This window comes from Rhopilema esculentum, unplaced genomic scaffold, assembly GCF_057945365.1.
Source record: "Rhopilema esculentum isolate cy_ngs unplaced genomic scaffold, ASM5794536v1 HiC_scaffold_34, whole genome shotgun sequence".
Lineage (NCBI taxonomy): Eukaryota > Metazoa > Cnidaria > Scyphozoa > Rhizostomeae > Rhizostomatidae > Rhopilema > Rhopilema esculentum.
Window position 1 is genome coordinate 856,478 of NW_028300845.1, and position 26,063 is coordinate 882,540.

Genomic DNA, 26,063 nt, shown 5'->3' on the forward strand with positions numbered 1-26,063 from the left:
AGCGCGAGTGTAGATTTCATTTATCAAATAAGAAGCCGAGATTGCTTTTGCTGCGTTAGATGCAACCAGTAGGAACCTGACCCATGCAATTGTTTGTTGTAACCAATCAAATGAAAGTTGACAATTGCTGCATCACCGTTAAAGTGTATACAACTACGGGTTGCCTTGGTTCGACTCCAAATTGTAAAGCTACTGAAGCCTCAAAGAACAGAATGCCGAAGGAATAAGGTGATCTTACAACCTTATGTCAGTTGTGATGACGACAGCAAAATCGGCTATTAACGTCTACAAGTGCGGCATATCTTTCGAACTTCCTAAAGCCATGGCCAAACGAGTCAAACATCGGCATAAATCATCATCCAACATTGTTGGATAAAACATGTTTTGTTTGTCTGGCCACTACGTTTTACGGTGTTTTACGATGTTCAACGATGATTTGCGATGTTCAACGATGTTTTACAATGATTTGCGATCTTTTATGATGATTTGCGATGTTTTGCGATCTTTTGCGATCTTTTGCGATGTTTTGTGATGTTTCGTTCTCTTGTGTTCATCTTTTGGTTACTTATGTTGGATCAACAATGTTGCGTTCGTTTGGCCACCCCTTAAAGCATTTGTTTTACTCACGCAAGCGCGGTAGGTTGAAATTCGGTAAATAAAACAAACTAACCGTAGGAAGCTGTGCAGCAGCGCTTGATCGCCACAGATGACTTTACAATTGTTTGATTCGTTTTACTAGGTCATAAAACATCGTGCAACAATGCTGGTACAACAATGTTGGGCAATTTTTTACGGATGCTTGATTCGTTTGGCCAGGCCTTAAGTAACAAAACGGTGTGCAAATATTACCCTTGAAATGCACTGACTTTTCAAAATAGATTTTCACATCTGATTTTACGTGCTTGTCAAGTTTTAGCTCGTCTTCAAGAGTTATCCCAAGTAATTTAACAGATTTTGCTACATTAATTAATTTGTTTTGTATTTCTAAGAAAATTCGCGACGTTTTTTCAGGCTAAGGAACATCACTTGAATTCTTCTTTTGCATGCATTCTTTTACCTTTTAACAAGTCAAGAGCTCTAGAGATTTAATCCTCAAGTCTTGTCGCCGCTGTTCCGAAACTTTGCCACATCCACAGATAGCATTATCGTTCTGCAAAGTTGCAGACATGAAAATACCTAGCTAAAAAGAATTCATTAACAAAAATTTTAAAGAAGAGTGTACGGAGAACTGAGCCCTGCGGAACTACTGACAACATCTCCTGGCATTCGCTAAATTTTAAACCCACTTTCACACGTTGTTTTCGGTGTTAGCGATAGACTGTTTAGTCCAAACCCATACGCTACAAGTTCAGCTTTGAGTTAATTTCGTGGGAGATGTGCCTTAAAGCGGATCTACACTAGACGATTTTTAAGACGATCGTCATCGCAACAGCTCATGCGTAGTAGGCAAAAGCGTACCGTCGCGACGAACCTTTTATCTTGACGAAAAGTAAAGTAGAAAAGTTCAACTTTCGTCAGACCTTTGACGGTCGTCGCAATATTAGCCAATAAATTCAAATGAATTTTCAGATTGGTTGTCAACGTATCTCCAAGTTGAATGGATTGAGATAAATAGAAGAAGAAAGTCACTCCTCAAACAGCGTTATACCGTTTATTTTGAAGCTCAAGATCTGTGGCACACGCTTCTACAAATCGGAACTGCTTTTACCGCGCTATTACACTTATTTGGGCGAAAGTTTGCCTTTTTTATGAAAAAACGGTGAGACGGAAGCCAGCTTTCGTTCACCGGGGGATTAATATATCTTAAAAAACACCCTGATATCAGTTCAACGATTTCAACGGGAATCCCAACGCTGGTCTTTTTGGAGTTGTTTAATTTATTGATTTCCTCCCAAACTTCCAAGGGATTGACATTTTTGAATTCATTTAATTTGTTTCCAGTCTTGTATGTTTTACTTTGACGATACATGGATTACGTTAACGTATATGAATTCACCGTTAACACAACAACACAACATGAAGCTGCAATTTTGACGTCACCAAAAGGAGTACGACAGTTTACTGATCTGACGTAATTGCGATTTGCATGTCGTGCCTTCATTTCTTTCAAACCATGTCGTGAGGATCGTAAACAACGACATACTTTGGCATAATGGCAGATGTCCCCAAAGTAGACAGCCGATTCGATAAATCTTTGAAACAGAATCTTCACCACTCCTTTGTAGAGCTAGAGAGCTTTACGAGAATTGATAATGGTTTCAAGTGGGTGGAAAGAGCCCGCTGGATAAAATTCGAAGAAGATGTCGATAATGTGACAAACCAATGGTGCCAGCCGTATGTACCAGTGCTATCGCTGAAAGCGGTATCCGAGCTCAAGGCATGTCTTCGGAATGGATCTGTTTGCATTGGACTGCAGGATTCATGCATGATGTCCATATCTAGAACAATCGTTCGTAAGATGCTGGAGCGCCATCTTATAGCTCCTGAAAATGCAAGTCATCTTGAAAGTGTTCTTATGGCAAAGCACAAGCACGTCAGAAAAAAAGCTGACCCCCCGAATCTTGGTCAAAAATGGTTGTCTGCAGTGCGTGGAAAATATCCTTCTTCAAGAAGAAATACGATTGTTTCATTGGAGCTGCAATCGGTTTACAACATGCCAACGTATGTTGCTATTTCAAATCTTCTGCCTGAGACAAAAAACTCTTGTAAAGACCAGCGGTGGAAAATTATTTTGTTATTATTTGATACGACCAAGAAAATTATTTGACTATTTAAATGTAAAAAAAAGGCCATTCCAACAATGGACTATAAAGATTCTTTCTGCTTACCCAATCACTTAACAAGCTTCTTTTCCACTACTGATAGGGCTCGGGCACACTTGTATCGAAGTTAAATTATTATCTTCGCCTAGCCTAGACTGAGATCAGACTCAGACGGATCTAGGGCTTTGTCAAACCTGAAACTCAAGGTGAACTTTTTCCACTTTGACAAACAGCGGGGTCATTTCCGTTGTCAAGAGTTCGTACGTTGTCCGTTGTCATGAGTTCGTCCTGCTTCAAGGCATGTTGTAAATCGATTATTAATGGAGGGCCTGAGATAGAAAATCAATTATGTTGTCTTTTTGATATTTTATATACTAGAAATAGCTCTTGCTAGTACTGCCCGCAAACAATTAGTTCCTTGATAATGACTGTTTTGAAAATTTAGGTCAGGACAATCGAAGAAGACGCCATCTTCGGTTTTCACAATTTTATAAAAACAGCTCCTGTAGTTCATGCTAAACTATTCTTTTTATCAAGAATTTTTGGTGTTCAGTTTGCTTTTGATTTAAGTCCAACACCCTTTTGAAAATCATGAAGTTTTTCGAGGGTTTGACATTTATTTTTCGTTTTCGTGAAGTAAACAAAGACGTATGAAAATGGACACGTGATAGAACGGGTACAGCTAAAATCGATTGCGATAAAGGATTCGTACAGCGATATACGGGCGATAATCATGACAACCATAACTTTTGCTCGTACGGTCTCGAGTTTTTGGGAGAAAGGTGTGGCATTCGACTGGTTTTGATTGCAAAATTGTTCCTGTCACGTGACAGCTTATCATGTGAAATCGAACCAGGGGGTTGCCTTTCCAACAAGGCTTCCTGGAAAAACCCTAGGACCCCTGAACCCTTCAGTACTGAACACAAAAAGGACCCTTAACTATAAGAGATTCCACCAAATAAAGGCAAGGTCACAGTAGCAAGCTGCTCGACGGACAGCTCTGATGAAACTCCATATGCCGGGGCGAAATATTAGGGTCTGGTTTTTCCAGGATGCCCTGCTTCAAGCTAGAACGACGGAACATTAAATGGGGGTACACAGCCAGTCTTGATCACTTCTCCTGGTAACTCTGTTTTTTCAAAACTTTACCAGAGACGGCTATAAACATTTTTCAACTTCCTCTAGGTTCCAAATTTTTGGCCACCTTCATAAATTTCTCTTTGTTTCGACAACCTTGTGGGGCCATGATGTTCTTTCTGACACTGGGATTAGGTGAAAGTTGACAAATTCAACAAGAAGGAATTTTGCTGGGCGCACTAGGAACGTTACATAACAGATAAACACCTATTGTTAAAAGACAATAAGAATTACGTTTGTCACGATTTTATCATCTTTCAAGTGCAAGTGCGCCCGAGCCCATAAAGACCATTCGTAAAGGTGCACAACAAGTCTCCAGGGCCGATAAAAGATCACCTCCCTTATGGAGTGTGGTGATGACATCATCATATTCGCGAAATTCCGGTGAACGTCGTCAGGGCATGCGCAATCATGTTGGCAGCCTCGCGGTTAAATAGGGAACGGGGTCATACATTTGTGAGACTCATTGACTGAAATGAATTTATCTACTGATATAACTTGATTTCTAACAAGCAAAAGAATTTAAACAACAGATCGAATAAGATTGTGTCCTTCGTTACCTTTTAGCATTTTTCCTTGCTGTTATTCAAGTCTTCCCTATTTGACCCCAAATGTCGATTTCCCTAATTGACTCAAAGCGCGTCGATCACTTAGCTGATTTATTTTGAGAAATCTTGTAACCTCTACGCAGAATGTTTAAAATTTGGATTGATATGAAAAAATGCGTATTTTTCTTTGTGATTTTACCCATCTGCCTTTTATTTTGAGTTAAAACGATGTTTTTCGAGCTGTTTTTGTCTAGTTGCTCCTTTAGCTACGGAGGAGCCGCGCCTTAATGCTAAGCATTTAAGGAACCGATGCGATTTATTCCGCTAAAATTACAGCAGTTGTATTATAAAAGAATCTGTAAAAGGTAGATTGAAGCATACAAAATCCGTTCCCTATATGACCCAGAGCGCTGCCAACTCTGTTCCCTAATCGGATTCAGAACGTATTCAAAAATTTCCAGTCTGGAGAGCGAACTCGAAAAGTTGTGAATGCGATAACGAATTCGTCAAATGCGTGTGGACGTGAGCCCCTTTCCGCGAAGAAAATTTTGCGGATTAAAAAATACCCGTATAAAAGTGGACAGGGCTTGAGCCTTTTGGTCGTAGCGCTTTTTTCCCGCTGTATTTTTCATGCTACGCTTAAGCCTAGCGCATACAGAAGATTTTTATCGTGAAAGACGTAGATTCTTGTCTCTTATGACAACAATCTGTAGTGTGCAGGGTCACAATCGAAAGATTTTTGTCTTTTGCGATAATCTTTGAGACAAAAAAGAGAAAGACACGGCAATCACAGAGCTAGGGAAAATAGACAATGTTAAGTAACACTGGGAATACTTTTATCTATCGGAATTAGTTGCTAGATACACGAAGTAGTTAGCAGCTTTGAAAGGGAAACATATGTTTTCGATCTAATACAGCGAACGTCATCCGCACCAACTCCGTCTTCTAATCTTTGTAAGTCTTTGCAAGTTCATGTTTGATACACAACTTTTTGACAATTTAAAAACACTAGCATGATACTTGATTATTTACCAATCGGTCGATATATAGTTCTATGCCTGTTTCATATTTCTTTTCCAGTGTAATCGAAGAAAATGAATCTTCTTCATCCGCACGCAGTGGTAGAGCTAAGTTAGTTGACATCACAAGTAAACTGCCGTCAAATACAGAAGTCACGACGATACTTACAGCTACTTTCGACTTCATCAAGCTACCGATGGCCATCTTCATTAAATTGAAAGAAGCTGCACATTTCGATAATTTGAACGAAGTTTCATGGCCTGCTCGTTTTATCTGTTTCATTGCCGGGCCTCCACATGAAGATATTGCTGACTACTTTCAAATCGGTCGCTGCCTTGGCACTCTGATGTCCAATTCCCAGTTTCTCACTCTTGCATATTTTTGCGAGGTACGTCACATATGGTCAATTTGCTTGGCTTCCACAATCTTAGCAGTTCAGTGTCCTAGATTCATAACATACCATTTGGCACCTTAATCGATTTTGATATCTGGTCAAAATCTGTAGAATCACACTTTTCTTCAATGCGCCAAAGGCCAACTTTTGATGCCACATGTCATGCTGACAACAGTGGTGGGGCAACTGAAATAACTCAGAGAACGTTCCTCAAATAAAAGGATAATTTTCGTATTTGATAGAAAATAGAAGAGAAATGCTGTTTTAACAGGAAGCACTGAAAATTCGCTACGCTAACTTCACCACAAAAAAGGTCCATTTCCGTCACTGACTGACTATGTAGTTACATCTCTTTATGGAATAGATAATATTGGAGTGTTTAAAGGCTTGTTTTATGTATCGAATGATATAGACTATGATTAAGATGGCTTAAACCATCAGCGAGATGAAGATTATGTTTGAGAAGATGTGCTTATCAAGCAATGTCCTGGTCCTTCCGCATTAAGTGATAACACCTTGTGATTTATACCCCTAGAACTCCCGGCGACAATTTCACCATCCTCAAATCGTCTTTTGTCAAATGCTGATTGATGATTATTTATTATTATGATTTCTAGGTAGAGGAAGATCTTCTCTCTGGCATCGATCGATTTCTTGATGAAAGTGTCGTTGTGGGTGCCGGGGATTGGACAAAACAGAATCTCATTCAATCAGTGCCCAGATGGGAAAAGAATTTCCCGAATAGAGGAGGAGCTACCCATGCTGATAAAGTCAAGAGAGGAGCAACATTTGCTATACAGTCCGGGATTGTCGGGTCAAAGGACCGGGCACATCCACTGAGCCGTACAGGTAAATTGTTCGGCTGTCTCTACAACGACATCAAACGCAAAGTGAGGTTTTACATCAGTGATCTCGTTCCCGTCTTTGATGTACATTGTTTAGCTGCAGTTCTATTCATATATCTCTCTGCACTAGCACCATGCATAACCTTTGGAGGTCTGCTCTCTGAGAACACAAACGGACAAATTGGGATTTCCGAGATGATAATAGCAACTGGAAGCTCTGGTATCCTATATTCTCTTTTTTCCGGACAGCCTCTGCTGGTAGTTGGAGCAACTGGGCCTATGTTGATAATGGAATCCAAAATATACGAGCTAGCAAACATGATGGAACTTGAATTTTTGCCATGGAGAGCTTGCATCGGCATTTGGACAGTGATAATTTGCTTGGCTTTCGTTGCCTTTGACCTGTGTGGATTGATACGACAGGTAACTCGTTTCACAGAAGAAATATTCGCCGTACTTGTGTCTCTCATATTCATACAGAAGGCTGTATCGTTCATAGTTCAAACGTTCATTGATCATCCAGTGGGGGAACATGTTCCACCAAAACATTGTTTACATATTGACCATGTTTTGAACAGGACTGTACTGCTAGACAATGCGACGTTTCATTTGGTGAAAGAGAACTATACCACTGTCGCCAATCCTGATCAGAGGCATCCATGCTATTCACTCATGACGGCGATTCTTATAATTCTTACGTTCTTCTTCGCATTATACATCAGAAAGGTGCGCAGTAGCATGTATTTCCCGGTGAAGATTCGTCGCATCATTAGCGATTTTGGAGTTATCCTCTCTGTTTTCACCGTTGTCTTGATTGACCATACCTTGTCCGACAATTTCACGAAAAAACTAAGTATAAAGCAGGACCACTTTGTCAGGAAATGGTTTGTAAATCCGTTCGGAGAGAGCACGACAATGGGCATCGGTTACGTTTTTTTGGCCGTGATCCCAGCCTTTCTGGTCAGTATTATTCTTTTCATAGAGACAGGAATAACAGGGGTAATGCTCGACAAAAAAGAACATAAATTCAAAAAGGGATTTGGCTACCACCTAGATCTGCTTGTTGTTTCCATTCTAGTAGGCGCTGGTTCCTTACTGCGCTTGCCCTGGATCTGCACATCTCCGGTCAATTCACTGTCCCACTTCCACACGTTGACGGTGCTGAGCTCTGACCATGCCCCCGGCACCAATCCATACATCGTCGAAGTTAAAGAACAGAGACTTACCAACATTATTATCCACGTGCTCATTGGAAGCTCCCTCCTGCTGGCACCAATGCTTGAGCGGATTCCAGCAGCAGTTTTATATGGAGTGTTTCTCTATGTTGGCTTTACATCGCTGTCAAGGATGGAGTTCATTCACCGGATGCAGTTGCTTCTAATACCGTATAAACTGCATCCTGACACACGCTTTGTGCGCAAAGTAAAAACACTAAAAATTCATTTGTTCACGTTGATTCAGCTATTTTGCGTGGTCCTGCTGGCCGTTATTAAGGAAACCCAACTTGCTGCTATTTTCCCATTTTTGATTCTATGCCTGGTTCCTCTAAGAAAGTGTTTGAGAGTTTTCTTCAGCGAAGAAGAGTTGGAAGACCTTGACAACCCAGAAGACGAGGATGAACTTGCAGTGTCAGAGGAGTTTGAGATTGCTCATGTTTCAGTGCCATTTTGAATTTGAAGCGGAACTGATTTTATTTCATGTAATTTGGTTTAAGAAAAATCTGATGGTTGCAAGAGAGGCTGCTAATTTGGTTACTGTTTTTTCAAGATTCGTTTCACGCTCAATGAATACATTTATGGCGCAAAACAGAACATAGGAATTATTGCTAGCACTTTTTTAAAGCTTTGTAACCTCTAACATGAACAAGGAATGGTTGAATCCCCGTCCATGCGCAATGTGAGGTCGGATCCACCAAGAGAAAATATATTTTTGTCAATGACAACAAACCATAGGAAAGGCACCCTAAGAAATGTATAAAAAATAAGGGTCATGAAACTTAATTACATTTCGAAAACAACGTAATTTTTGTATAATATTTCACGACATGCCGAAATAAATTATTACAAGAGCCTAGATATTGAAAAAAAATCAAAAATGCTTTGGAAAAGTGCTAGGCCATATAATCATATCTCTATGATGGAAACACAGTATCAAAAAATTCATACCAGCCGATATAAAATATCTGCGAAGGAAATCAACACACCCGAACTGAACTCTGACCGGCGTTAGTTTCAAACCGTTCTGAGAGTTTAAAACCGGCTTAAATTTCTCATGCGAAGGACCTTTGATTTTCTTGCAGGCCTCCCACCATTCGTTTGTAAATTTTATTTAGGATCTTTTGCAAAGGTTTTAGATAAAAAGAAGAAGTCGTGCAATTGTTTTGAAATATCGCTTGGAAATGAATGCGTGATTCTTTAGATACATATCTGTGGATCTTTTGGACTTATAGTACTAGACCAAGGAACCTACAAGGGATAAACTAAGATTACTAGGGGCAATACAATTACTATGGAACCAAAACTAAATGCTATAAACACAAGTCAGACTAAACTTAAAACTTACGTTAAGATAATTAATGAAATGACTTAGGCACTTGTCACCGACCATCCCGTTTATCGGATTAAAACAATGCTATAAGCAGTGGCGGATTTAAGGGGGGGGGGGCAGTTGGGGCAGTTGCCCCTCCCTCGACGAGTTGAAGCAAGTCTGGTGCCACTTTTTTGGAAATTGTGTGCCCCTTTTGAAGAATGAGAATCAGGTTATAAAGTTTCGGAGACCGATAGGTTAATTTGCTTCAAGGACTACTTCAAAGTTATGTTGTTTATTCTGAAAATGGGTCTAAAATTGTTGTATACAGCGTACTCTCGTCACCAATTTGTGAAAAATTTTCCGCGCCCACACTACCAACTGCCCCTCCTTCAAATTTGCTCTGGGTCCGCCCCTGGCTATAAGTTATTAAGCACAGTATGCAATGCAAACTTACAGATAAAACTAAGATTTTTATACTAAATATTTAAAGGGACTCTTACTACACAAAGTATAAAATAAACCTACTCTATTTACAAAAGCAAATAATCACAAAATGCGAGATACTAGCTTTTGCCTGTCTGTATTGGTCCACTGGAGAGGTGAGAGAGCCTCGGGGGGGTTGTATCTTAGCATGTTTGAAGGTACGGGGACGTGCCATTATTTAGGGGTAACTTTTTTCTGAAAAGTGCGGAATTATCGGTATCAGTTTTTGAAATATGTGCGGAACTATAGGTACCATTTAGAAAAAATGCAGAATTATGGGTATCACTTTGGGAAAACATTGCAAAATTACTGGGATTTACAGATGAAAAATATGTAATATTGAGATTTTGGGTAAAGGATATGCAAAAATTGTTCGATTATTAATTTATGCTTTAAGAATGTTATTTGCTTTGCAGAATTATGGGTAAAGTTTTCATCATGTTTGCGGAATTATGGATCACATTTTTTCAGATATGTGCGGAAATATGGGTCTAAATTTTTAACCAAAATGGCACGTCCTCGTCCAAAACTAGGCTCAGTAGTTTTTTTCTATTGACTATGATGGAACCAGAGCGGCTTCCTCTCTTCTCTCTTCCTCCGCACTCTCCCGCAACCCCCTATTTCCTCGATGCCCCACTTGCTACACTTGACGCTCTGGAACCCAGGGTAGCAATATGGCGAAGGTGTCTCGTCTCTCTACAAACAAGGCTTTCAATGCTGTTCTGTGCTTCATGCGGAAAATATTCTTTGAGTACAGTTTTAACAGCATCTTCAAACTCAATTGTTACCGTCGCTAGCATTTATTTATGTTGTGTTCTGTTCAATGTTTTACACCAGAGTTACGTTTATTGTTTCGCTGTGACCTTTGGACGTACAGAAATCTGTACACTCGCTCCTGATTGGTTAATGTCAGTACACCAGAACGAGAATGGGGCGCACTAGACCAGACTCTCTATTATTTTATAAAGTGAGTCTGGTACCCAGGGTAACGGGAGAGCAAAGTGGACAAAATTTGTGCGGCACAGTGTAAAAGCAAATCAATCCGAACAAGTTTTATGGGGATAAATTTTATCTGGCACAGTGTAAACGGGGTCTAAAGCAACTTCCCAACAACTCCCTCAAACATATCATCGTCGAAATCTAATTAAACGAACGAACACACCTAAGATTATAAATTAACCAATCAAAATTAAGATAATGTTAATGTGTTAAGATTTATTATCATCTACCGTTCAAGATCACACATTAGCTCAGCAACAATTCAAATTAATTACAATACAAATACTGAAGGGAATTGTAATGTGTCATTAGTGCATAAAACAATGTAATGTGACCGTGGGATGAATTTCCCTCGCAGCGCATGCTTCGCAGCATGTAGACCCCAGCTGAGAAATCCCCCCAAATGCTATGTTTAGAGTTTCACCAGGTCCCAGCCCCAAAAGAATCTACCAACCCTGATACCAAGATTGGTAGAGATGGGCAGTTTGATATGCTCAAAAAGACATAGTCTGGGCTTTTGGCACAGAATTTGACTTGAATTGTGCAAGTCGTGATACCAGCATAAAAATGGGTACACTGTAGTAATTTCACACGCTGATGACGATGCCGAACAGACACAAGCCGAAAAATGCCCCCAACTGCTATTTTTGGCCCCAGTCCCCACATTGGGTCAATCTCCATATCTCGTTATTGATTTGTAAAAAAAATGCAAAAGGAAAGATTTAGGTACATTATCGTATATCAAAATATATTAAGAGAAAAGGAAATAAAAGATTAATATTGGTACCCATGTCTCTATTTAAGCATTCTTCTCTAAATAATTACTCTAAATAAATAAATATTAAGATTACTTCTCTAAATAAATAATTACTTTTATATGAATATGAAATTTAGCTTTCTCTATTCTTTAAACAAACTGAAAAGTTATAAGAAAAGATGTAATTGACAATCTTACTCCTTGACGCTATTTTTTAGAATGGCGTACTGGAACCCAGTTCTCAAGTTTGGGTTTTACCTTCACAGTCTAGGCTCTAAGCACTGTATTTGAGTTGAATTGTGCAAATTGTGGTACGAGCATTAAAATGGTTACGCTGGGGCAATTTGACACGTTGATAATGATGATGAACAGACACGAGCTGAAAAATGTCCCCAAGTGCTATTTTTAGACTGGGATACTTGACCCCAGTCCTCCATTTTGGATTTCATCCATACGTAGTTAACTAACTTTTAAAATGACCATGAAGGTAAAGGTTTAAACACAAGTCTACACGATAAAAGTATAACACAGAAGCAAATAAAATATTACCCTTGATGCTATTTTTAGAATGGACTACTGGAGCCCAGGCCTCTACAAGCTTTGTTTTATAAATCATTAATATTTTTGGTATGAATATAAAAGAAAGTGAATATTAAATCTCTGGATTGCTACTACTCCTCTCAGAGGCCTTCAAGAGAAGCAAAGAAGAACTACCTATTGAAGGCTGAAAGCACAATACGTTCCAGTTTGAAAATGCAGTAAGGGTACTTAACATTTTTGATACTTTGGATTGTCGGCATTCAGAAGTAGCGAAATGTGAAGGTCACATTTTCTTGTACATCTTATAATTTGCATTGATCGTCAGAAGCAGGAAACGCCTACATATTTAAACATATATCTTAAAATACCGTAAATCCTCGAATTACCCCCCCCCCCTCGAAAAAGCCCCCCCCCCTCGAATAAGCCCCACTCTAGAACTACAAATTTTCAATAAGCCCCCCCTCGAATAAGCCCCCACTGCTATTATAAATTCTCAAATTGGATCCCTCAATTTGATGATTTTTGCCATCTGAGGTCGCCTATGGCGCTTTATTAAATTACCACAACAAATTCATACTTTTGGTAGTAATTGATTAAAAGCTCATGAAGAAGTTTCTACTAAAATACATGAGGTCTTTTAATAATGTCTTCTTAATGTCAACAATGATTCTATAGGCTACCCCCCTCGTATATGCCCCCCCTCGAATAAGCCCCCATCCAAAAAATATCAAAACTAAATAAGGGCTAATTCGAGGATTTACGGTAACTGCGTTTTTTCATAACATTTTTCAGGTATTGAAAAGTTGTATGAAGCTACAGCCGTGGATGCATGCCAATTTTCATTATTTAGCTGGAGTTTTGGTATTTCTTGAAATCCAACCAACTGTATTGCGCTGATGTATGTTTTATTCTTAGAGATGAAGTATTTACGCAAAGACCTTTCGTACAAGGCATAAACTGGTAGATTGGCTTACTGGTTTCAATATTCCCCGATTCCCCGGTTCCCCGATTCCTCGGTTCCCCATTCCCTGTTTTAGTAAAAGTCAATTAATTGCCTAGTGTATTCCACCTTTCAAACCACCAGCGAAATTGTAGTGATAAAATCTAAGCCTTTGTTCCCGCTACGCTTCACTGCTCGTAAATACCGCTGTGTTTATTTAGAAAAGCCTAGTTGGTTTCGGTGAATACGACCTTCGCTCTTCAATAATTCGTCCTTCGAGGCTGTTATTTTATTAACAACACAGGTTGTTAAATTGGTGGTAACGTTATTTTTTTCTTCGCCTACAAACAATTTGGCATGAATACGGACGCCAACACGCCATCGTCAACCAGCACTTCAGAACCAGCATCAGTTACTTCGGTAAGTGATAAACTTCCACCTTTTTGGCCTAACGACCCCTTGTTTGGTTTGCACAAGTGGAAGCCCAGTTTTTCACCAGAAATATAACCTCGCAGGCTACAAAATTTGCTTATGTCATATCCGCTCTCCAGCCTGAAATTGCACAGGAGGTACGCGACATTTTGACGGCAGACATCAAAAGCGAGGGGCATTTCACTTCAAAAAATCCGAAAATCCTTTAGACATCGAAAAAACCCTGCAAATCTTCTTGTGATCCTAAATCTACTCAAATCTTTCAAAAGTTCCATTAGTTACGACTTTTTACCGAATCTTGGCAGAAATTCGGGAGGTTATATTTCTGGCAAATCTTGTGTCAAAAACTTCAGCAATGCTCAATAAATACAGCAGAGATGTAAAAGTATAAAGAGTGGGTGCTAATATTGAGGTTGCTGCGCCGGAGCTTTTTTGGTTACCATAACTACCATCAGCACATGCTTATTACGTTCTGTAATCTGAGCTCAGTCATAGAGATGGAAGTGAAAAACCATAGACCATAGATGTAGGAACCCCACATAGGGTACGTGCAAATTTTTTTTCAGAAAAGTGGTTAAGTACCTACTTGCAGCTAACAGAGGTGCCCCCAGAAGAGCTGGTTCTATTTTGACCTTACGTGCCCCCCCAGAGCTATGTTGAATGTTGGTTAGGATTTTAGGCAGCATCTGCTAGTTCCTGTCGTCAATAAAAGAGGAGACATAAATTATTGCAGGAACCTTGGCAGAAGCAAACGAAAAGATCTGAAACATTTCTTAGGGTAAATTTTGTGTGTCATGGAAGTATTTAGTAAGGAAAATGGAGAGGGGGGGGGGGTCTGAAATATCTTGCCCAAAAATCTGAAATGCTTCCTGCCCTTTCTTTTTATTCAAAAGTAACAGCTCCCTAAGGTGATGAAATCCGAGGAGGTAGGGGCAAAATAAGAGGGCTAAGATTGTTGGGAAGCACCCTGTTTAAAAATATGATACACAAATTCATCTACCCTTTCGATGTGCAAAGATTTCTCATCCACTATACCAGGAAAGGTTCAATTAAAAAGACGCATGGTCCCTTGTAAATCAGCATTGCTGAATGGGCTATCATGTTTAAAGAATTGAAAATGAAATCAAAGGAGTGAAATGATGCGAATACCGACTCAGAAACGGAACGCAAAGTAGATATTTTATTTTCAAACGCTGAACTTGATTTTATATTTTTCGGAGAGTCTGCAGAAAGTGGATCAGAGAGTGGCAACGAAGCCTCTGACAGATTACCCTCAAAATATGAAAATCCTGTCATGCTTAAATTTATTATTGCTAGACTTAATTGAAATCACTTCTTTACTAGGGAACTATAGTTCTCTACCGTAGTTTTTATTTTAAGTTAAATGTAAGTTAATTGCAATTAAGAAGAATCCAAATCTTCGTAAGAATACTGCAGTAGAATTAAAATGAACATGATGACGTCATCACTCAAATAACTAGTATATAAGCAAGTTGATGAAACAAATTATTCCATGCACTTAATGATTTTGAGGATTAATTTTGCAAAGAGTCTTTAAAACGAGTTTCAGGCTTAAATTACTAGGCTTTAGCGGCAGTTTGTTAATTTAAAGTTATGTCGAGTTTCGCAGAAATAGCGTAAAGAAATCACGAGTGTATATCTGACAACATAACAAAACTCAATAATAATAGCGAACACAACTTCAGCAAGCGAGACACACTAAACTCATTACAGTCACATGATGTATAACCGCTTTTGCGGAACAGGAAGCGGATGTAGATACGAATCAATATAACAAAAGATAATTATTGTTCAACAGTCCCCCTTGATGAGTATCTTCTCTTAGTCCTTTAATCTAAGACCCATCAAGTTTCGCAATTTTTCAAACTTTTCTTTAGGCAGCGCTTTAGTAAGGATATCTGCAATCATTTCCTCTGATGGACAATACTTTAGATTTACTTGTTTCTTTTCCACAGCATCTCGAACAAAGTGGTACTTTATATCTATATGCTTTGTTCGTGAGTGGCTGGATTGGTTCTTTGATAGAGCGATTGCTCCTTGGTTGTCTTCGAATATTGTTGTGGGTCCCGATGTTTCAATTCCTGAACTCTCTATCAATCTTCGAAGCCAGATAGCTTCTTGCGTAGCTGTACTGAGACTGATGTACTCAGCTTCTGTCGTTGACAGCGCAACAACACTCTGCCGTTGACTTCTCCATGAAACTGTAGAACCTGCTAGTTGAAACATGTATCCTGAAGTAGATCGTCTTGAATCAACGTCACCAGCCCAATTTGCATCAGAATACCCTTGTAACTTTAAACTTGCGTTGTTTGCGTCAAACGTAAGGCAGTAGTCAAGTGTTCCTTTCAGGTAACGGAATATTCTCTTAACTCCTTGCCAATGATCTAAAGAAGGGTTTGACATGAACTGACTCAGAGCTCCTACAGCAAAACATATGTCTGGTCTTGATGCAATCATGGCATAGTTTAATGATCCGATTGCTGCTTGATATTCTTTCTTGTCAAACGCTTTTTCACCATCAGATAGCTTCGTGTATACCTTTCCAGGTTCCATTGGTGTAGAGACTGGCTTACAGTCAGTCATACCAAATCTTTTAAGGACGTTCTCTAGATATGCCTTCTGATTTACAAAGAGAGTTCTATTTTCTCGACTGCGCTCAATAAGCATTCCTAAACATTGCATCGCAGGTCCCATATCTTGCATTTCAAATCTTTGTGATAACATCTGCTTCTCCTTCACAAGCAATTGGCTATCATTGGAAGCAATCAGGATATCATCAACGTATAATGAAAGAATCACAAATGATACCTGATTTCCATTGCTGGACACCACTTTTGTGTATATGCATGAATCTGCATTGCTCTGCTTGTACTCAGAATCCTTTAGAAATCTATCGATTTCCATATTCCAGCATCTAGCCGACTGTTTCAGGCCATACAGACTTTTCTTTAACTTGCAAAACTTTCCTTCTGCGCCCTCTTTAACGCATCCAGCGGGCTGTGCCATGTAAATATCTTCCTCGAGTATGCCGTTTAAGAAAGCAGTCTTAACATCCATTTGGTGAAGCTCGAGATCTAATGTGTTGGCAACAGCTAGAACTACTCGAATTGAGTTATACCTCGCAACAGGTGCAAACACTTCATTGTAGTCAGTTCCTTCTTCTTGGGAGAAACCCTGAGCCACTAGGCGTGCTTTGAATCGATTGAAGCTACCATCTGCATTCCTCTTGATCTTAAAAATCCATTTGCAGCCAACAACATTCTTGTCAGGTGGTAAATCAACTAGCTCCCAAGTGTTGTTCTTGGTTAATGATTCATATTCACTGTCAATGGCGTCCTTCCACTGTGTTGCGAATTTACTGTTCAATGCTTCTTGTAGACTTTTAGGCTCTTCACTGTCCTGCACTGCAATACTTGCACAGTCCAAATCTTCATGTTGCCACCATTCACCCGTTATACTTCCTAATCTTTCAGGAGCAACTCTGTTTCTTTGAGGTCTTTGATGCAGTTCTTCTGGTACAGCATTTTCTTCTTCTTGATTCTCTGCAAGTTCTTCATTATCTTTACTCTTGTTGGCATCTTGTACGGCCTTGAAATGCAAAGCATCAGACGATAAATCTTTCTTGTCAGTAGTTAACAGTTCTGTTAATCCCTTTTCATTGTCAAACAGTTTGTGTTCGAAGGAATTCTCCAGAAATATGACATCACGACTTCTTATCATCTGCTTTGTTTCAGGATTGTACAACTTGTATCCTTTACAGCCAAAAGGGTAACCAACAAAGATACAATGCATAGACTTTTTGTCCAGTTTGCTTCTTTTTTGGTCTGGCACATGGACAAAAGCATTACAGCCAAATACTTTGAAATGGCTTACATCAGGTTTCTCATCATACCAGCACTCATGTGGTGTTTTCTCTTTCAAACATGATGTTGGGCTTCTGTTTCTGATGTAATTTGCTGTAGACACAGCCTCTGCCCAAAAACTCAATGGAAGATTACCATGATGTAGCATTGACCTTACAGTTTCTATGATTGTTCGGTTCATGCGTTCAGCAACGCCATTCTGCTGTGGTGTGTAGGGAACCGTGACTTCGTGCAGTATTCCACGACTTTTGCAATATTCAGCAAATTCTTCTGAAATGTATTCGCCTCCATTATCTGATCTAAGCTTCTTTACTTGTTTTCCAATCAGTCTTTCAGATGACTCAACAAATTCTTTAAATTTATCCAGTACTTCACTCTTCTTCTTTAGCATGTACACAGTAGTGTAGTGAGTACAGTCATCTATGAAGGTGACAAAATACCTTGAACCTCCCACTGAAGTGACATTCATGGGACCACACACATCACTGTGTATGAGTTCTAAAGGCTGAGTATTCTTCTGTGAACAGTTCTTTGAAAATGGTTGGCGACTTTGTTTCCCATAGGCACAGCCTTCACATTTTCTATCAGTTTGCTCATTTGGTTTCCAGCTCAGCCCATCTACCATAGATTTGTTGTGCAGCAGCTTCAGGTTGTCATTACCAAGGTGTCCATAGCGATAATGCCAAAGTGCATTGTCATCATTTGCAACAGTTGATCCAAAACAGCATGATTGCTCGGGATCTACATTCAATTTATACAGTTTTCCATGCTTGTGGCCAATACTGTATACATTGCCATTGATGATTATCTTGCAATGTTGACCTTTAAACTGCACTTCTGCATCTTTGTCAGTGATAGAAGGCAAAGATAGCAAGTTTTTCTGTATTTTTGGTACGTAAAGTACATCTTTCAGGGTTGCATTCACCTTGTCTTTGCCATCATACAAAACAAGCTGCAATTCCCCTTTTCCATAAGCAAAAATTACAGTATCATCAGCAAGCTTCACTTCTATTGGTTTCTTGAATGGTGTATATCCATACATCCCCTTTTTAACAGGGGTCATGTGCTGTGATGCCCCCGAGTCTATCCACCAGTCATCTTTATCTGATGGAGTATTACCCACAGCTAACGCAATCTCAGTTGCTGTTTCTTCATTTACCTTGCTATTTTCCTGTTTTGTTTCTGCCATACTTGCTGTTACGTTCTTGGGGTTATTTTTTGCATCAGCTTTCTTTTTAAAGCAATCCCTGGCAAAGTGTCCGGGCCTTTTGCAATAATGGCATTGAAATTTCTTGCAATTATTTATTTTCTTGTGTTCTGTTAATTTCTTTGTAAATAATGCATCTTGGCACGCCTCAGCTTTTGGAGTACTCACTGTCCCTTCATTTCCGCCCTGCATTTTATCATATTCGTGAATTAATCTGTCACGAACATAGTTCCAACTCAATTTCTCTTCAGCAATTGTTTCTAGAGCAGTGATCAAATAATTGTATTCCTCAGGTAGACTGCTTATTAAAATGATAACCAAATCTTTTTCAGCTATTTCGTCATCCACTGCTTCCAAATGCTCGGCAAGTGTTTTAATATAATTTATATGGTCGATCATTTTCGCTCCTTTTCCCATTCGTGCAGAATATAGCTTCCTGCGGTAGAATATTTTTTGTGATAGCGATTTTCGTTCAAAATGTTGTTCAAGATTGTCCCAAGCTTCTTTAGCATTCTTAGCAGATCGAACATAAATTTGTAAACTTGTTTCAACAGACAGGCACACTGTCGCGAGGGCCACATTTTCCCTCTTTCGAAATCTCCTTTGCTGTTCAGGATTTGCTGCGGCATTCAGGGTTTCTTCTCCCGTAACTAATTCCCATAAATCTTTTCCGATAAGGTACATTTTCATCTGGAACTTCCAGCTATGATAGTTCTCTCCATTCAGTTTTTCAACTTTAAAACCAGTGTCTTCGGCTGCCATGATTACAGCGAAATATTCCAACAGACTTCCTCTGATTTATTTATGTACGGAGCAAATATCTAAGCCATGTACAGACGAAAAAACTTATGAAAAGTGTCTGGGCCCATAACCTGTTAATTTAAAGTTATGTCGAGTTTCGCAGAAATAGCGTAAAGAAATCACGAGTGTATATCTGACAACATAACAAAACTCAATAATAATAGCGAACACAACTTCAGCAAGCGAGACACACTAAACTCATTACAGTCACATGATGTATAACCGCTTTTGCGGAACAGGAAGCGGATGTAGATACGAATCAATATAACAAAAGATAATTATTGTTCAACACAGTTCAGTAAGATGATGACGTCATCACTCAAATTACTGATGCGTGCAAATTATATCAAGTTCGATATCATTCGTTTCGTGGTTGAATGCTGATTGTAAATATGTATTTCTTTTTGCTCTAACTACTACAACAAAGCTGTTAAACTGTAAAATTTGTCGGTTATTGTTGCTTAATGACGTCATCAAAATCTGCAACTTCCGGTCAAAATTTCAAAAGTTATATCTCGGATTTGGAATCTACGTGGTCTTTTTAGTCAGATTCGGGAAAACCATTTTCGGTTAGGCTGATATTCAGATTGTCTGAGAAAATCCCCTACCTATTAAATTACATTTTTACCAAGTTATCAAATGATTACGTCACACAAATTTGATGCGAGATGACGAGCACAGGCTATAATCTGGGACAAAAATAGTTGAAACTTTTTAAGTAAAATTGATATTTTCTCTTTCCTTTGCAAAATAGCTTCTGCCCTCCCCCTATTCAATGTTGAATGCATGATTTTGAAGCAAAAATATAAAAAGTAATTAAGTGAAATTGTAAATTTAATGATCTTGAACATCATGAAAATGTACAAAACGAGCTATTTGTATGGAAACTTGGAGATTGCTTTTACAAGCACCCACTCTTATAAGCCCCCCTCGAATAGGCCCCAATCTAAATATTGTCCAAATTGATAAGCCCCCTGGGGCAAGAATTTAGGGTACTCAATAAATTATCCTCCGCATAGCTGATAGCTACCCATAGAGATGTAACTACCATTGTGGCGTCGAAACCTACAATTTCTAGAACGAACGTAGGTAATAGGGCAATAAAAAATTGAGCAATAGGGCAGAAGGAAATCGGAAGGATTTTTCATACATTTAGGAAGGAATTTTTAGCACAAATAAGGATTTTTTCGGGAATTTGGAAGCAAGGACTTGACTTTGAATAAACATTCCGTCACTATTTGTACGGTAAGTACTTTGAAACGATTTATTGATCTTTTTTGGCTTATTCAAATCTATCTAAGTGTACGTCAGTCGTTTTATCTCAGGAATCTCGCGAAATGGTTAATTTTCAAAATGGCCTAAGCATGAAAACGTTATTATTCTGCAGATGCCAGGTGATAACTGCACAGTTTTTGGTTGCGGTACAAGTAGAAAGACCAAAGGAGTTGGAATTTTCAAGTTGCCAGCTGCAAAAAATGAAGAATACAAGAACTTGAGAACAAATTGGTTGAATGAAATAACTAAGGGCCGTGTTGTTGATAAAGATTTCAAAGAGCGAATAAAGAATGCCCGAGCGAGAAGCACTTCAGACCTGAGGAAATAAAAATCTGTGAGTACTAAAACCTACCAAAATAATGAAGTACAAAAGTACTAAAGCATGATTTCAAAAACACGATGCTATAGAGCAGGCCTCGCCATAGTCAATAATGAAATTGATGCATGTGTTTTTTGATTGACCGTGCAAATAAATAGCACATTAATTTTGGCACGCGAGACTATCCTAGCATGAAAAAATAAGTACCTTTATTACAGAGGGAGGGCTTATTTGAAGGGGGGGCTGCTTATTCAAAACTAGATCCTTTTAACGAAAAGAGGCTCACTTTTACACTCTAAAAAGAAAATTTGTGAACCAAGAACAGGATGAAAACTAAAAATTAAAGAAACCAATTTTTGGTACAATTACTTCACTTTGTATGCCAAAGAAGAGCATTGAAACTGATGGAAACAAAAACTATAAGGAAGGAGCGAAAAATTGTTTTGTTTCCAAGTGCACCTGAGCACATTTTGAATTCGCTAGGAGAAGTGCAACAAAGTTTGAAGAAGCTTGCATCCTCAGATGGATACTCAGTTATCAACAAGACAGCCAGATGCCTTATACATTTTATAGAAGAACCATTCCTTTTGCCAACTTATAATTTGATAATCAGTGATAGCCTTGGGTGGCAAAACAACCTTTAGCATATCTGTGTTTGGCTGGTATTTACCTGAGAACCACCAAATTTATTTCATGAAAAAGAGATCGGTTAGAAACATAAAGATTTCAGACCTCTTGGTTCAAGTTAGAAGCTCCTCTATTTGTTCTGGAGCCCAAAGAACAAACAATGCAACAAATATCATCATGCCTATCATTCCAAAGACCTTGAAACTTTGAAAGAGGAACATCAACCATATCTTTGCAAGGCTATATGGAGATCTGTTCACTGTGAAATGCTCATCAACGAAGTTCAACAATGCAAAAGTTGTCAGTCAGTAGACAATGAGAGTTCTACCATTGGCAGCAAGAAAACTAAGATCTATGATACCTGGAATAACCAAAGCACCAATTTCAAAGACAAGATTTTGGAGAATAAAGCTCACTCTTCAAGCGCGAAGAATAGAATGTGCACAGCAGCAAAAGGAAATTGTCAAATGAAAGCAGAGCTTTTGAAATAAAGTGTTCCAGTTGATTATGAATTAAGTAGAGACTTTTATTGTCCAATCGAACACTGAAATGACACCATTTATGAAACTGTTTTGGGAACAGCAGAAAAAGCTTTTCTTAGCAAACACAAAGGGGATCAGATACCATCCTATGGTTTTCAGGTTTTGCCTATCATTATCTGCAAAGTCCTCTGCTGGCTATGAAGAATTGAGAAACAGCAAAGTTCTCATTCTCCCAAGTCAACGAACCTTACAAGATTATTTGTTGCAAAGATATTTCATCGCTTTCCGACAGTTGTCAACTTCTCTCCAATCAATGAGAACACTTTTTCTTTGATCGTTATGGAAGATGGAAGGAGGGATCGGTGACACGTTCCCGACTCTTACGATTTTATTGGAACCAGGCTTTACCACCCTTGCGCCAATTGCATGGTTGAGCATTTCCAACCGGATTCCACAAGATGAATCGACATTCTACCACTCATCCTCCTCGGACTTCGGTACACAATTAAAGCTGATCTCGACTGTTCACCTGCCCAACTTGTCTATGACTCCACACTTCATCTTCCAGGTCAATTCATATTTCCGACATCTGATGCAACAGCCCTTGATCCCTCTGTTTTTGTTGATCGTTTACAAAGTTTTATGCAACAACTAAAACCAACTCCTCCCCGTTCACTAGAAGCTTACACCCACATCCCAGCTAATCTTCCATCATGTACGCACCTTTTTGTTGGCCATGATGCTGTTAGAAAGCCGTTTCAACCTCCATATGATGCCCAAGCGCTCTGACAAACATTTTCTCATAGATTTTAATGGAAAACAACAAACAATAAGCATAGATTGTCTGAAAGTCGCCTATACCGACGCACATCCTCAACGTTCAACTGCCCGAAACACATCATCTCCATCATCCATACTTCAACGAGGGCCAAGCCAGATATGGACATGGACATGCCTGAACATTCGTACATATGTTTTATTAGCTTTTATCCCAAATGCTTTCTCGTACTTGCATTCTAGGCGGGAGGTACTGTAGTGATAACATCCAAGCCTTTGTTCGCATTGTTTTGTTCCCGCTGTGTTTTCCATGCTATGTTTGCTGCTTGTATATACTGTTGTGTTTATTTAGAAAGTTTAGTTGGTTTCGGTGAATAGAACAACACGACGTACGTTTCTTATTATCGACTTTACTCTTCAATATGTAACAGTTTGGCTTTCGTATTTAACCAATTTAGTAATGTTCCCGTTGCTTGTTAAAGTCACATGTTGTGTTCGTGAACGCCTTTTTATGGAAATGTGTTTGTCTTTCAACATGTAGTGTGACGCTCGTATTGTCCTGTTAATTAGATTCCGTTTATGTTATTTGTATGTGTTGATCACGATATAAGTTAGTCTTCTGATCGAAGCATTAGAGATAACATCAAAGAGGTAGTATCTATCGTGCGTTACTTGTGTGGGGCTTAGGCCCTTTGGCCTAGCCCATCGCTCAGCCAACGACCTGGTTCTTCACCGTCATAACAAGAACCCTTATCGTTACAAATAATTCGTCCCTCGAGGCTGTTACTTCATTTACAACGCAGGTTGTTAAAAATGAAGTGCATGTTTGAGAAGATGTGCTTATCAAGCAATGTCCTGGTCCTTCAGCATTAAGTGATCACACCTCGTGATTTATACCTCTAGAACTCCAGGACACAATCTCACCATCCTCACATCATCTTTTGTCAAATGCTGATTGAGGATTATTTATTATTATGATTTCTAGGTAGAGGAAGATCTTCTCTCTGGCATCGATCGATTTCTTGATGAAGGTGTCGTTGTGGGTGCCGGGGAATGGACGAAAAAGAGTCTCATTCAATCAATGTCAAGATGGAGAAAGAATTTCCCGAAGGGAGGACGAGCTACCAAAGTCAAGAGAGGAGCAAAATTTGCTCTACAGTCCGGGATTATCGGGTCAAAGGACCTGGCACATCCACTGAGCCGTACAGGTAAATTGTTCGGCTGCCTCTACAACGACATTAGACGCAAAGCGCTGTTTTACATCAGTGATCTCGTTCCTGTCTTTGATGTACATTGTTTAGCTGCAGTTCTATTCATATATTTCGCTGCACTAGCACCATGCATAACCTTTGGAGGTCTGCTCTCTGAGAATACAAACGGACAAATTGGGATTTCCGAGATGATAATAGTAACTGGAATCTCTGGTATCCTATTTTCTCTATTTTCTGGACAACCTCTGCTGGTAGTTGGAGCAACTGGGCCTATGTTGATAATGGAATCCAAAATATACGAGCTAGCAAACATGATGGAACTTGAATTTTTGCCATGGAGAGCTTGCATCGGCATTTGGACAGTGATAATTTGCTTGGCTTTCGTTGCCTTTGACCTTTGTGGATTGATACGACAGGTAACCTGTTTCACAGAAGAAATATTTGCCGCTCTTGTGTCTATCATATTCATACAGAAGGCTATATCGTTCATAGTTAAAACGTTCATTGATCATCCAGTGGGGGAATATGTTCCACCAAAACATTGTTTACATATTGACCATGTTTTGAACAGGACTGTACTGCTAGACAATGCGACGTTTTATTTGGTGAAAGAGAATTATTCCACTGCCGCCAATCCTGATCAGAGGCATCCATGCTATTCACTTATGACGACAATTCTTATAGTTCTTACGTTCGTCTTCGCTTTATACATCAGAAAGGTGCGCAGTAGCATGTACTTCACGGTGAGGATTCGTCGCATCATTAGCGATTTTGGAGTCATCCTCTCCGTTTTCGCCGTTGTCTTGATTGACAACACCTTGTCCGATAATTTCACAAAAAAATTGAGTATAAAACAGGACCTTTTTGTCAGGAAATGGTTTGTGAATCCGTTCGGAGAGAGCAAGGCAATGGGCATAGGATACGTTTTTTTGGCCGTGATCCCAGCCTTTCTGATCAGTATTATTCTTTTCATAGAGACGGGAATAACAGGGGTAATGCTCGACAAAAAAGAACATAAATTCAAAAAGGGATTTGGCTACCACCTAGATCTGCTTGTTGTTTCCATTCTAGTAGGCGCTGGTTCCTTACTGCGCTTGCCCTGGATCTGCACATCTCCGGTCAATTCACTGTCCAACTTCCACACTTTAACGGTGCTGAGTTCCGACCATGCCCCCGGCACCCATCCATACATCGTCGAAGTAAAAGAACAGAGATTTACCAACATTATTATCCACGTGCTCATTGGAAGCTCCCTCCTGCTGGCACCAATGCTTGAGCGGATTCCAGCCGCAGTTTTATATGGAGTGTTTCTCTATGTTGGCTTTACATCACTTTCAAGGATGGAGTTCATTCACCGGATGCAGTTGCTTCTAATACCATATAAACTGCAACCCGACACACGCTTAGTGCGCAAAGTAAGAACACTTAAAATTCATTTGTTCACGTTGATTCAGCTATGTTGCGTGGTCCTGCTGGCCGTTATTAAGGAAACCAAACTTGCTGCTATTTTCCCATTTTTGATTCTATGCCTGGTTCCTCTAAGAAAGTGTTTGAGAGTTTTCTTCAGCGAAGAAGAGTTGGAAAACCTTGACAACACAGAAGACGAGGACGAACTTGGAGTATCAGAAGAGGTGGAGAATGGTCGTGTTTCAGTGCCAGCTTGAATTTGAAGCGGAACTGATTTTATTTCATGTAATTTGCTTTAAGAAAAATCTGATGGTTGCAAGAGAGGCTGCTAACTTGGTTATTGTTTTCTCAAGATTCGTTTCACGCTCAATGAATACATTTATGGCGCGAAACAGAACATAGGAATTATTACTAGCACTTTTTTAAAGCTTTGTAACCTGTAACATGAACAAGGAATGGCTGAATCCCCGTCCATGCGCAATATGAGGATGCATCCACCAAGAGAAAATATGTGTGCCTATGATGGCCCCTTCATGACAACAAACCCTAGGAAAAGCGGCCGTTTCAAGCTGCGTACAGGCTGATTTCCACTAGGCGATTTTTTTCGCGCGAATCGAATTTTCGCAAATGCGAGCATGCGTGGTGTCATGTTCTCAAATTTCGCATCGAAAAAATTTCGACTCGCAG

At 39.4% G+C, this 26,063-nt stretch overlaps 2 protein-coding genes across 3 annotated transcripts; both read left to right on the forward strand.

Annotated features, from left to right (window-relative positions):
* The first annotated feature begins 1,474 nt into the window (after positions 1-1,474).
* Positions 1,475-9,378, forward strand: LOC135684405 (anion exchange protein 3-like). The gene is made up of 3 exons (XM_065199954.2): positions 1,475-2,661; positions 5,528-5,855; positions 6,479-9,378. The coding sequence occupies exons 1-3, from the start codon at positions 2,153-2,155 to the stop codon at positions 8,375-8,377; spliced, it is 2,736 nt and encodes a 911-aa protein (XP_065056026.2). The 5' UTR covers positions 1,475-2,152; the 3' UTR covers positions 8,378-9,378.
* Positions 9,379-13,145: 3,767 nt separating this feature from the next.
* LOC135684751 (anion exchange protein 3) lies at positions 13,146-25,708 on the forward strand. 2 transcript variants are annotated; one of them, XM_065200398.2, is made up of 2 exons: positions 13,146-13,374; positions 23,744-25,708. In XM_065200398.2, the coding sequence occupies exons 1-2, from the start codon at positions 13,312-13,314 to the stop codon at positions 25,631-25,633; spliced, it is 1,953 nt and encodes a 650-aa protein (XP_065056470.2). In that variant the 5' UTR covers positions 13,146-13,311; the 3' UTR covers positions 25,634-25,708. The 2 variants fall into 2 exon arrangements, with proteins under 2 accessions (XP_065056470.2, XP_065056471.2); XM_065200399.2 differs by lacking the exon at positions 13,146-13,374 and adding an exon at positions 20,749-20,887.
* The last annotated feature ends 355 nt before the right edge of the window (positions 25,709-26,063 follow it).